Source organism: Mytilus californianus, unplaced genomic scaffold (assembly GCF_021869535.1).
Source record: "Mytilus californianus isolate M0D057914Y unplaced genomic scaffold, xbMytCali1.0.p SCAF_8, whole genome shotgun sequence".
NCBI lineage: Eukaryota > Metazoa > Mollusca > Bivalvia > Mytilida > Mytilidae > Mytilus > Mytilus californianus.
In genome coordinates, this window is record NW_026262734.1 from 113,823,487 (window position 1) to 113,837,547 (window position 14,061).

The 14,061-nt window shown below is 32.0% G+C and overlaps 1 protein-coding gene and 1 long non-coding RNA gene across 2 annotated transcripts; both read right to left on the minus strand.

The window, feature by feature from the left end:
* Positions 1–2,393: 2,393 nt before the first annotated feature.
* On the minus strand, positions 2,394–7,536 carry LOC127711476 (uncharacterized). The gene is made up of 3 exons (XR_007986719.1): positions 7,279–7,536; positions 6,357–6,384; positions 2,394–4,642 (listed from the first exon to the last, which is right to left on the minus strand). It is a non-coding gene; the product is annotated as an uncharacterized LOC127711476 (long non-coding RNA).
* A 3,094-nt stretch (positions 7,537–10,630) lies between these two features.
* On the minus strand, positions 10,631–13,272 carry LOC127712981 (uncharacterized). The gene is made up of 2 exons (XM_052219562.1): positions 12,693–13,272; positions 10,631–10,717 (listed from the first exon to the last, which is right to left on the minus strand). Exons 1-2 carry the CDS (start codon positions 13,242–13,244, stop codon positions 10,631–10,633), a joined length of 639 nt encoding a protein of 212 aa, XP_052075522.1. The 5' UTR covers positions 13,245–13,272.
* Positions 13,273–14,061: the final 789 nt, after the last annotated feature.

The following is a 14,061-nucleotide window of genomic DNA, read 5'->3' on the forward strand; positions in this document are numbered from 1 at the left end:
TTCAAATGTACTAATCAAAGATACAAAGCTTACAATTTTGTACGCCAAACGGTTGTTTCGTCTACAAAAGACTCAACATTGTGTCGCTCGAATAAAAGTTCAAACATTTATGTACACTATTACTTTTCGATTTGATTAACACGTTGTGTGTCATGTGTACTGGGCAACGTAAATTGCATGTACTGATTGTATATAGGAGCCTTCTTTTCACTATCTATGTACATTGACTGCATCTTTTAATTTGTTGCCGTATGCCTGATATCTCGAATGACCCTTTGTCTGAATAGTAGTTTACTATACAGTATTGGTTTGTTCAATGTTGTACGGTGACTTACAGCTAATATCTCCGTTATTTTGACGTTGATGGATAGTTGTTTCATTGGCAATCGTACCACATCTCCTTATTTGTATACTGTACATTTAAATCTGTTCCTTGTACCATGGAATGGTGTACGTCTGTATTGATAGAAATGTATTTGTAATATTTGTCAAAAATAACACAATTATTAGAAGGAAGGAAATTAATACACCTAATTATTTTGATTACTTTATTTTGAAAGCAGTTATGATACATCTGTTTAAGCAAAAATAAATACAATGGCATAGAGCTTCATCAATCAACAACATGTTATTTAATAATATATCTTAACAACAAACACGCTAAAAAAAAAAAGGTAAACTGACACATAAAGATAACTGTTTGTGTTGATAAAGGTTATGGAAATTAGGTGTTTAAAGTTAGGTTGATACAATCGTTACCCGAGTGTTTTAATCATTAAAAACGTTTCCTATAACAAACATAACAAAGAAAATGATATCTTGCTACCATCAGCTACGTATGTGTTGTTACAAAAGTCTGCGTTGAATATTTGTGTTTTCTAAATCACAGTGTATTTTATAAAACTTCACTTCACACTGAGGTTATACAACGAGAGAATCATTCCAGTTTGTTAGATTTTGCAGTACTTCACAATTCTTTTAATTTCTTTTTCCGTGTGACTACAATTATTTATTTTCCTAAACACACAATTGATTACCAGTATATTATGTGATTGTATAAGTTATAAAGATTCGAGGTAAACAAATTAATTAGGGCAGAAAAAAAAAATATTTGAGTCAAATTTATCAAATTAGAGGAAAATCATATAGTTTCATTTACTCTCGTGGGTACCTTTCTTCGTCCAGTGAAAGCAAAATGTATTTTCATGAAAACTTGCCCTTTTAAATTTGAAAAAAAGGAAATTTGCATTCTTGGATTGAGTCCTGAAAGTATTGACGAACATCTACCAAGATAATCCATCAAAAAAGTAACCATCGAATAAGAATATATCCACGGTTCTTAAGGATTAATTGAATTCATTTTTGAAGCCTCACCATTTAAAAAAAGAGATGGTCAATATGACAGCAACCCCGACAAAAATACGAGATGAAAAAAAAACTAAAAAAACTAAAAGTTATCAAGAAGTGAATGTATTAACCATAATGCAAACAATGCATCGTCTAAGCATATTGTTATTCAAACAAAGTCCATCTAGTGACCAGCTATCAACATTATTAAAAAGACATTGACCTCAAGAAATAATTTCAGCTTCAATGCTAACATTGCTTATTTGGTATTAGTAAAGTTTCATGAGGCGGGCTAAATTTCATCGAAACTAGTTTTAGTATTTCACCCAATGCATATCCTTTTAATATTGGTCAAAAACGTAATGGTATGTACACATAAAAACATACGGAATGTCAATAAAACACAAACAAGAACACGTATTATAAAATGTACAACAAAAAATCAGCAAAATGATGAAAATTATTTATAGCATGAAGTAGAATACACATCTATCGAAGTATTATATCATATCAATAATCTTTTTCTTGAAACATAACGCATCTATCCCATCGAGCTTGAGATAAAGTATAAAGTATAAAACAGATAAAGTTAGGTCTGCCTCATATCTTGACCTACATACAGAAATTGACAATGAGGGTCTGTTGAAAACAAAACTTTACGACAAAAGAGATGATCTTAGCTTACAAATTGTGAACTTTCAATTTCTATGTTACAACATTCCAGCAGCGCCTGCATACGGAGTATATTTCTCTCAACTGATACGATATTCAAGGGCTTGCATTTCCTATATCATGATTTCCTTGATAGAGGGTTGCTGTTCATAAGGAAGCTTTTAAACTAATAGTTTTAATTGAAGTTGAAATCGTCCCGTCGTAATTTTTACGGACACCATCACGAGTTGGTTGTCCTTTATGGAATATCTGTTTCACAGATGGCAACCTATATGTTCCAATTTTCGAAACTACAATCTTGTCTCCTTTTCCACTAGTGTGACCTAGCGAATTAGACAAATCACGGGATTTGTACTAACATGAGCAACACGACATGTGGAGCAGGATCAGTTTTATGTTGTGTTTTTTGTAATGTTGTGTGTTTGTTTGTCTTTTTCCTTTTTAGCCATGGTGTTGTCAGTTGATATTCGACTTATAAGTTTGTATGTCCCTTTGGTATCTTTCGCCTCCCTTCTAATCATAAATCATGTGTACACATATATTTCAATCTGAAGATATATTTTTCTAAGCTTAACCACGACACGTTTGTCCATAAACTACCTACATATTTAACAAATGGGTTTGAAACCTGACAATTAGTATGTTGCTACTTGCAAAAGCGCAACGTTTCTACTGTGTTTAATGTGCACAAATTATCAATACACCTTGATTTTTGTTCTGATGATAGCTAACGCAATTACCTAACGCAATCAAAATACGTATTCCATTTAATCATTGAGATGATACCAGATGATAAGCAAAACATTATAAGCAACTCACAGCCATTTGTTATTTCAAGTGCATGTTTGCCATTCATAAAGAGGATTGGATGACGATAGGTCATTTGCAAAATTCTTTAATTTTACCTCATTACTGGTGAATTTCAAAAGCTTATTCAAACGACTGGTTCTCGTATCTATAAAATAACAATTCAAAGTCGAAATACAGCATATACTTATGACTCTGTTATCATAGATGAATAAAGAAATAATTCATGGCAGCCGTAGATTTGTTTTCTTTAACCAGGGGTTGAGTATTTATATTATATTATTTTATCTCGAGCGAAATCGAGGTGAGTTGATATCACCGTCTAGTTCATTTCATCTTGAATCCTTTTCAGAAAATTGCTCTAGAATGTCGAATACGTAGAATTTACGGTATGTCCGACCATGAAAAAAATCATATCAATAAAATATAAATATATATCTGAAATAAAAACTTTGCAATAAAAACATACGTATATACAAGATCAATATAGGTAATAAAAAAAAGTCATATTACATGTATTATGTAGTAAATGAAAAATAATCAAACACAAAACAAAAAAACTGCATCATGTTTTCAATACTTAGAAATTTTGATTTTACTCAGTTTTGTGTGATGTCCCAAGGATACTATAAAGGATATAATCATACCAATTATCGTATCTATTGTCAACTCATGTAGCCCTACTATACAGTACATAAATAGTCTTTGTCGTTTTCATTTAATCATGACAAGAAGTTTTATATCTACATCAAACTAAATGTTTGGTATCCGACAGGAGCAAGTTACAGCCCAACAGTACATTGCCAATACTGTGTCCGATGTTTTACAGGTTCTAAAGAATTTATTGATATCATTTGTGAAGCGACACCAATGAAAACAAAAACGACCGGTGTCTGGTGTCAACAAATTGTTGCACTACATTTCTCGGGTACTGAACAGCGGACCATAATACATGAATTAATAAATGGAGTTAAATGCAAAAGAAGTGGCTATTAAGATCTTACACATATTGAATAGTATTCCATGTTTTTAATGTTTACATGTTTACATGTTACCTATCTATTTTGACTATATATTGAGGTCTTTTGGATTAAACATTTAACGAGTTTTTTACTTTTCAAACTTTTGGGTTTTAGCGTAAAAGATAAGGTTCATTTAGGGGAAAAGTTTTGTTTATTTAAGAAGTATAGTATTTCATTTGTATGATATGCAAAATATCAGTTGAGTAAAACCATAGAACAAGTCAAAGGAACTTATTAAGGTTTCTTCTATCAATATGCAGCAATGTTGTTGACATTACTAGTCAATGTGGGCTAGATCTTCATAGCCAATCTTTTTCAAACTGTTTGGCATTTTACTCCATTTATTAATTAATTTTATTATCTTTCTTAATTTCAGATTTCTTACAGATCTTTCCAAAAACAATTAACGTCTTTGTGAACTCAATATTACTGTTAAACATATATACATTAAACAACATCAGGTACACCAGAGAGCAAGAAGAGTGTGTCTGGTCAGTTGAACAGAGTATTTTCAAGAACTCGAATGTCTTTTCCAATACTTTTGTACGCTTGAGCAATCTTCCGCATAGTGGGTCTAACATTCTTTGCTTTACAAATAAGCATCCATTCATCTATAATACCCTTGTTTAGTTTCACTAAATCTCGTTTCGTTTGCCTGTGATTGATGGTTTCCCATGTCTCGAGGTCCATTCCAAGTTCAACCAGAAAAAATAAGGATTTGTTTCCAATCAAAGGTGCCATTCTATCAATGTCTTCATCCGAAGGAACCAGATCCCATTTCTCTGGATCAGTATCTGAAATAACATGAAGTAACAATAGTGTCCTTATTATCTTTACTGTTTTGATGCTTCTTAATCATTGACTTTCAAATATTTGGTTTTGAACGTTCCTGATGAAGGTGAATCCAGAAAAGTGCTTTGGACACATATAATTGACAAAATGTTTGTAAATTTTTTTCTGCTTCTTTGCATGTTTTGCGAATCCATCATGTATGGACTACACACATTTCATAAAGGAATTAATGATCGAAACTTTGGCTGCTAATTAACTGTTGGAATTTGGAACCAAAGTTTACAGATCGTTCCCTAAACATGCTAAATATGCTTTCAAGCTAGTATCTTACCCTTCCGGAGCACATGAGATCACCCCCAGTTTTTGGTGGGGTTTGTGTTGCTTAGTCTTTGGTTATCTATGTTGTGTCATCTGTACTAGTATTTGTCTGTTTGTCTTTTTATTTTTGGCCATGGCGTTGTCAGTTTGTTTTCGATCAATTAGTTTGACTGTCTCTCTGGTATCTTTCGTCCCTCTTTTTTGAGCTCGTATATAATAACTGATTTCATATAGCCATTTTTATGTGTTGTTTTTTTGGGGGGGTTATATTTTCCATGCGCTCCCATTTGGTCATTTTAATATCGTCATAACAGTTTTTATATAATTTGATGTATTTCTTTTTTTACAGAATCAGTAATAGCTATTTTCCTTCTACGTTTGTTTATTTCCTCTTCCATCATGTTTTCCTCCTTCAAACTTGCACTGCGCAATTGCCAAGTGGTGTAAAGGTATAGATCATTACACACAGAAAGAGAGGAAAGAGAGGCAAAGGATACCAAAGGACAATCAACTTTTTTAAACTGGAAGAATCATATGATTTAGAGACCCCAAAAGAAATCCATAATCCCACACATATACACATAAAAGCTGTTGTAACCTTGATAAAATATCACAAGCTCATGGAGCACACGAAAAATAGTCAGATGATAGACCAATGTTAATGTGTTTTTCATATTTTTCGTTTGTAAACTAAACTTTGGTTAAACAGTTGTTTACATATTATGTGCATTAACATTTCATTATAGTGGTGTTGTCGTTAAGGTCACTGCATACGGAACAAAAAAACTATCATCGAAGTAGGAGGCAGGAAAAATAATTCGAAAGGAAAACTTTTCAAAGAATTGTGATAAAATGAAGGATTTTCACTACAAAAAAACTCACTGTACACTTGTTTTATAGCATTTCAAGAATACAAAACATATTCAACTTTTTTGGGGGTTAAATTGGAATCATATGACCTTAAGATCCCAAAAGAAATTCATAATCCCACACATATGCAAATGACACTAATGAAAACTGTGAACCCTTTGCAAACAGTCAAATCAATGCTTTGTAGAGGATGCATAGTAAACTTAGATAACCAATCTTGTGTTTTGCATAGTTTCCAAACGTGCATCTTATATTGAATTAATAGGAATTTGTTATTTTATGAAACCAATCTAATTGCTAGCTTTTGTTCGTGAAAAGAACCAAATACCACCAAGAAATGCAAGTTAAATGATGCGATGAATTATATGCAATATACCTATATATATAATAATTTTTCGTATAATTTTCTAGTGTAAAAAGAAACAAATTATTAATACTATGAATAGTTTATGTTCTTTTAGTTTATACATACACATTATCTATTCTATACAATAAACACAGACGATGTCATTGAAAAAATATGCTTACCAAAGTCCACAAATGCGCCTCTCATAACCTGTACAAAGCAGATGTAACTATGATTAATATTTTACAATGCAATTAAAACCAAATCAATTCATGGCAATCCTTTTTCTTAACACGTTGTTCTAGAGAACAATGTAAGACAACTATTTAACAATTTGATGTCATTTCGTCATTTTTTTACAACACTGAATAATGACACAAACAAGTCTGCTTCCTTGTATTTAGACCCAATGACATGTCCATAATAATATCGGGAATTTTCTAAATTCATAAAGTTAAACGTGAATATATCTATCTTTTGTTGCGACTACTGATCTATACAGATAGTCTATTTTTTTGCAATATTGTTCCGACTGTATTCTCAAAGAAGTGTTTGTTCGCCAACGAACTGACAAGACGCATTCAGCTAGTTACGTCGAATATTCATTATTTTCAGCTTCATTAAGGTTAAAAAAATGTTACCATGTAAAATGAGGTCAAATACTGCTGGAAAAAAATATTGGGTATGTTTTTATCTAGTGTAATGCTTTATGTGCTCATCACTTTGTTGTACACTATGTCCTTTACATAGAAACGCGTTATTCAATACGATGTTGACAGCTAAGATGAGAAATAAAACCTATATGACACTTCAACGAAAGGATGACATAAGCAGAGATCTTTTATAAAACACCACTTTTTCCTTGGATCCATAATTTAATCCAACTATTGCAACATGAATAAACACGACCTTAAATGTTTTGTTTTATAACTGCTAACTTCAAATAAATAGAAATGACACTTTATGTGACAAAAATATTCTTTTGTAATTCACAACGTAGAAGTGTTAATTCAAACAACTTTTTTGTTTGGAAATACATATAAGCAGTTCAACAACATCTTAAACAAGTAAAATATTAAAATGTGTTCAATGAAATACATTTACCTTGCATAAGGTATGCGGATTTTGTATCTTTCCTTCCTCTACGGCTTTTTTAATTTTTCTGAAAGTCAGTGTTGCTTGCTCGTGACAGAGACATAATGCTTTGAATTTCAGTAGTTGTGGTTCAGGTTCTACGATGAAGAGGTCATTCCATTCGGCGTATGGTAGTTCAAGATGTGTTACCAATTCGCGAATCTCATCTACATTGTAAAGGATTGACAGTCGACGCAGATGAAGTGCTGACAGGTTTTCACTTAGAAAATCTTCATTCGTAACTGTAGAAAAAGTATGAAATAATTTAGGGTCAACAGAGAGCTATTAATTGAGAATAGTATCCAGATTTGATATGATGTTAATTTTTATGTTGAATTATCGAAAGAATGTAATTGAAAATCCGAAGGTATGAACAAATACTCAAAAAAATGTATTTATTATTCATCTTCACTTTAGAAATGTTTGAGGCAGGTTCAGCCTAAGCCGATCTTTTGACGAGTGTTTACAACCACTGGAACGATGCCTCTTTTGCTGTATGTTTCGTTCCTTAGAGTATTACCAACCCGGAAGTCAGCACGTTTTTGCTAGCATGAAATATCATTGATATATTAATTTTTTTGTAAGTTAACTATTTTGTTAATGTTGAAATTATTCAAAACATTAAGGTTTGCAACCCCAATGCAGAGAAATCCTTATGCCTTATTTGAAAAAAAAAATTGTCGCAAGTATTGGGTTGCAATGTACCCTTACTGCAAAGATCATTTGTCTAGACTATAATTTTTCACTCAAGAAACGAGAAACACTTATGAACCACATACTTGTCTTCAATTGAAAATAGGTGATGAAAAAAGGAAATATAAGTGAAATGATGTTTTGTTCAGTTTTGGTTCAGTTTATCATGAATTTGATGTACACAATACCTAAACAAAGTTAAATAGTCCATATTTAAAAACGATAGTCCATTTGTTTAAACTTGTGTGATAAAATGGAATTTAACATATCATTTTTTTACTTAGTTTGGCATCGGAGAAATTGATATTATCATCCGATTCATACGAATAATTGATATAATTTCCAGTTTAAAGAAAAATATGGGAATTGGTCTTAGTACTCTGGAATAGTTTTATCAACAACAAACTGATTTTTGTTCAGTAGCAAGCAGTTATTGCTTTTCTTCAAACAAAGGTTTCTATTTAATTTTCAACATTTTTTTTGCCATATAACATTTTACAAACTTTTTTTCGATTCTTTCAGATTTTTTTAAAATCAAACAGTTTATACAAAAATTATGCTATAAGTATTAAGAATATCCCAAAACTTTTTTCTATAATTTTCAAGCTATTTTCAATTTTTCGGTCAGTGTGAGATAACATTTCTCATCTCTATTGAGAACTTTGTTATCGGCAAACGATTGGTCAACATTCAATTATGACGCCAAATTGTCTATCGTGACGTCATGCAAACAGGCGACCATACCTGATGACTTTACATGTAAAGAACACACATTCCTGTACATCTTTGAAAAGGAAACATAAACTTTGTTTAGATATCGTCTAAAAATCATTAGAGAAACAGATTCCACCACCACTACATTTCGTCACTCTCAACAGTTAAATTTAAATATTTATAAAGGTCGGCAAGCCTCGCGTTTTAAATTTTAAACTCAAACTGTCTTGAGTGCGGAAATATCGTAACACATTTGATGCAGTGGTGAAATATATATGTTTCTAAAATGCAATATACTCAGTATGTTAAAATTGTTTAGGTAGTATCAGAGTTTAGATTATGAACAAAGTTTTAATTATAAGTAATAAACAAATATAGAGAAAACAGTTTATTGCTTTGAGGAAGAAAAAAACAGAAATATGGTTTAATGATTCGATGCATAAATTAACAAAGTTTAGAATTGAACAAAATTTTAAATAAATAGATAAAATTAAAAACAAATGTAGGTGTGTTTTTCACTGCTTTAGATATAAAACTAACAAATTGATATTTCGTCAGTGTATTTCCGCTAGCATATTTGTATTGCTTAGTAATTATGAATACATAAAAGCAAAAGAAGAATTTTTATTCAACAAGTGTTAAAAACTTGTATTCAAACAATAGTCAAACGAATAGTTTTTGGCATATTAAAATGAACTTATGAAATTAATTCATCCCTTTGAAAAGTTTGCGGACGCCATCACGAATGTACTTACCATTATGACTATTTGTTTTATAGTTGACGATGGATATGTTACATTTTCGTAATCTCAAACCCATCCTCTCTTTCTCAAATGTGACCAACTGAACTAGATTTATCCACTTGTTTTTATTAACTCGAGCAACACGACAGGTGCTACAAGAAGGGCTGGATCTGCTTCCCCTTTCGGAGCAACTACAGTTGGCCCTGGGGTGAGATTCGGACACAAGAGTTGTTTGCAGTGTTGTTTCCATTCTTTGTACCCTAGTATTTATATTTCACTTATTGTGTACTTTATTAGAATATTGTATATTGTACGGTATGTTTAATCAACTACAAACACTGTTTTGCCGTTTGTTTAGGGTCTTTCCTTAAAGATTGTTCCTCTGAGTTCGATATTTTGTTATTTTACTTTTTATCGGCGTCTTTGTCAATATACTATCAACTACAAACACGTGTTTTGTCCTTGTCAAATTTGCTATTATGTACATCAACTTTTTTTTTGGGCAGATTTGCTAGATTTATTTGTATGTTTGTTTGAATTTGTGTTGCATTTCTGTGATATAGGTTTTCACAATTTTTGCTAATGGATTCCAATTATTGTCATATTAACCTTTTATGTCTGTTTGGGTTGCTTTCCCAATTGTGTCAAAGGAACTATAAACAATTATAATACACGTTGCAGATTTAGCTAGCTACGAAACTAGGTTTAAAGTCCCATTTTTCTTCTGAAAATGTCTGTACCAAGTCAGTTAAGTTGGTTGAGAACGTTTGATATTGTCAGTTATTTTAGACTGTTCCGCCTCATTTATACTGATTTCCTTTCAATAATCATGTATATTTTATCTTATAGAAGTTGTTAATTACGAGGTTATGTGTCAATGTAGAGTAGATGAATTCATAAAATATTAGTTCGAATCTCTGTTTGTCTCTTTTTTCATTTTTCACTGTGTATGTGAAGGAAATATGCAAGCCTGTTTGAACAATTAAACCTCAAAATATTCTTTATAATGCATACCGTTTAGCTGTGTGAATCTAAAGCGTTCCTCTACTCTGGAAATTGACTCAATGATACATTAGTATATGTTATATTATATTTATTGGAATCAGGGAAGGGAATAAGACAATCAAAGCAATAAAGTCCGCTATTTTTTGGAATTAGTTCTATTATTAGTTTCACACGTCTAGACAACTAGTTGCAATGCACTTTTGAGTGAATGCCTTCCTACCTGGACAGGTAATTTCACACTTCTTCGTCATTTCCTAAAAAAACAAATGTAATTCATATTTTGTATTGTAAAAAATAATGAAAAAGATTTGAAGAAAAAATCTAAATATTAAATATTCACCGAATATATCAGATAAGTCATCAAGCTTCAACTTTGAGTACATAACGTATTTCGTAACACATTATTGTACTTTATTGTTTCGGAAAGAGGTCAACTTACTCCGCCAAAAATGATTTGTGGGATGATATGCTTTTCACATTCGTCTTGATATCATATATCTATTTCCGACATTGTGTGAGAATGACGCTTTCCAATAGCTAAAATCAACATAAATATATAAAAGATCTGATGGACTGTTGCAATGCTCTTTGTTTGGGGTAAAATTAATGCTGTTAATGTAATAAATACCACTGGGTCGATACCTTTGCGGGTTGACTGTAAGTCAATAAGGGTAACTTCCGCCAGGGAGCGAGTACTTCGGTACTGGAAGGGAACATCTAATATTGTTTTATCAAATAGATTGCTCTTTGTTTTTAAGAATCATTTCAAGTTGCGAGATATATCACTGTCATGTAAAGCTCTGATTCAGCACATGAAAGTATGCAGAATGTTTAAAATATTATAGCCTCAGGCATTAATGAAGAAATATTATTTATGAGAATGCGCAACTGATGCAGTAAAGTTGGTCCCATTAATGAAAATCTCGTTTTTATAGGATGCCTGCTGCTAAAGTTTATTATAAATATAAATTCAGCATAAAACACATGAAATATTCCATTTTTATAACAGGATGATTTATTAGGCTAGACGCGAGATTCGTCTACATAAGATTCATTAGTGACACTCAAAGTAAAACAAGACCAAAGTAATGTATCCATTTATTATCTTTATTCGTTCTGTTTTACCGACAAATTGTATCATATTAATCATTCAATTATAAAAACAAGATTGGTTACTGGGTGAATCATTGACGGATAGCCAACCATTAGCGGCAATGACCCAATTGTACAAAAATTTAGGAAAACACATGAATGATACGATGTCCATCAACACACAATGCTTTCTGAGTAGTTTCCATTACGATTGCTTGAAAAGAAAAGCAAGCTGAACAAATAACAGTATGTATATGGTTTTAATTATTTAAAAAATGCCAATAAAGAAAGAAACTAATATAGGATAAAAAAAAGTTGGATTTGTATGAAGCATAAATGGATTTAAACCATATGTGTTGACAGGATGATTATGGTAAATAAATGCTATTTTGTTTCTATCGCCCGTTAGTGATTGCAAAATTACATAAAACACCAGGTTTCAGGGCTCAACACAATGTAAAACGATTCTAACATCAAACGCATTACTGTGGATTTACAATTTCGTTCAACACAATTTTTAGGATTTTGGTGGTATCGGGGATCCATGAATCTAAATTTCAATGATTATCTTTTTTCTACAAGCTTAAATATAAACTTTTGAAAAACCTAAAAATCAAATATCAACAAACATACATTTTTCCCACAATCTACAAAAATTGATACACATGAAACTTAACGAGTCAACAGTATATTGAACCAGTGGAATATATCACCAGGTACATGTTGTGTAAACGTTTTCTGTAATGGCTTGACCAAGTGAATCATGTTAGCGTGTCTTTCTCAATAATAAAAAAAAATTTTAAAAATGAGACAACAATCCAACTAGGTAAAACGACAAGGATGTGAAGAACTATTGGGCTTTCATGCTCTACAGTGTGCATTTTATTTGATATTAAAACTGTTTTCTGTCGAACGTCACTGATGTGTCCTATCAAGAATGTCTTTCATTTGCAAAAGAAAGAAATGTAGAACATTTTAAATTCTTGGTTTACTTACACCCACGAATTCCACGAAAATTGGAATCCAAGAATTCTACAGTAACATATGTATGTCATTAAAATATAAAGTTTAAAGACAGAATCAGAATGCACAAAGTTATATTTTGAAAACAAATGTGCTTATCAAATGTTAAAATACCTTTTCTGTTATCCAAGAGGACATCACAAATTTGTCATGGTCCAATTTGTGTCCGGGACATACCCAGATACTATCGATTTTGTTGAATTCTCCAATGGATAGCAGGCATGGATCTTTTGCAACACTACAGCATAAGTTCATTTCAAAAGTCCCTACGCTTAGTTCAGAGTTATCACTGCTGGTTTGGATATAAAGCTGACTTATGTTCTGCAGGGCTGATTTCAGACAATCGCAGATACTTGAAGCAAGGTCTTTCAATATCAAGACTTTCTTCTTAGCATGAACAAGACGGACAACAATTCGTTCATCTTCACAGAGAATATGAATTTCTAATAATGGATCAATTGTAAATACTGCAGATCTATGGAACAGCATGTCGTCCTTTCTATCGCCGTATTTCTTCACATCAAAAATACTGAGGCAGTAAGTGATGAACCTGAATGACAAAGCTGGTGGTATTGTAGCAGAATTGGAACTGAATGCTATGGCAATGTTTCTGTCAGTGAGGAATGGAGACTGGAGATATCCAGTTTCATCCTTAGCCTGGACCATGCTAGCAACAAAGTAAAACTCGGTTGGTATTCGATTGCGCTTGAGGTCATATCTCTTTGGTTCTACTAAAATATCAAGGTGTGTCATCACTGCCACTAAGTAGCCTTTGTGTTGTTCAAATCTCCGATATTTCCCATTTCTCCAAAGTTTCTCTATTGCACACTTGGAGATGACCCCTTTCTGGCTCATCAAATTCCACAAATGCTCTCTTTGTTTTTCTCCTTCACAGAATCTTTTATCGGTGATTATTGATTTGAAAGCATCAATAAGATATGTTGGCAGTAGTGTTATATGTGTATCCAATCCCGGTTCATCAAAGTATAGAATTTTGCCAATTGCATGCTGGAATTTCAGGAAAACCTTGAGTTCAGCATCTGATAATGGTCTTATAGGATGCTGAGTGTTTATCTTTCTCAAATCGTCAAATGTAATTACATTCATATTTTCTCGAATAAGATTCTCGAATTCTAATTCAAGGGGGATAAAGCATTTTGGAAAGTTCTGTCCCCATGTCGGTTGGAGCTTGGACTCTCGGATAATACCTCTTCTGATCTTTGCCATTTCTGGATCATTTTTGTTTCTAGCATTTACAAATATTTTGTCTTCAATAACCAAATGTGACATCAGTGGAGAGCAATGAAACATGCTCTTTACATCTCCGAATAGTTGTTCTCTCGTTTTTTCAACTTCACTCTAAAAGTGTGATACATTAAACATGTTTTAATTTCCTTTTGAGGTTAAATCTTAAAGTTTCATGAAAATATTTGAAAACAAAAAAATTCTTCATTCCTTACCCGGCTATAAGCTTTTGATTTTC

Coding starts and splice junctions, on each gene's coding strand:
- LOC127712981 (XM_052219562.1), bottom strand. CDS start 13,244: ATGGTCCAGGCTAAGGATGAAACTGGATATCTCCAGTCTCCATTCCTC. Junction 10,718..12,692: donor CCTCTTGGATAACAGAAAAG/GTATTTTAACAT, acceptor TTGTTTTTTTAG/GAAATGACGAAGAAGTGTGA.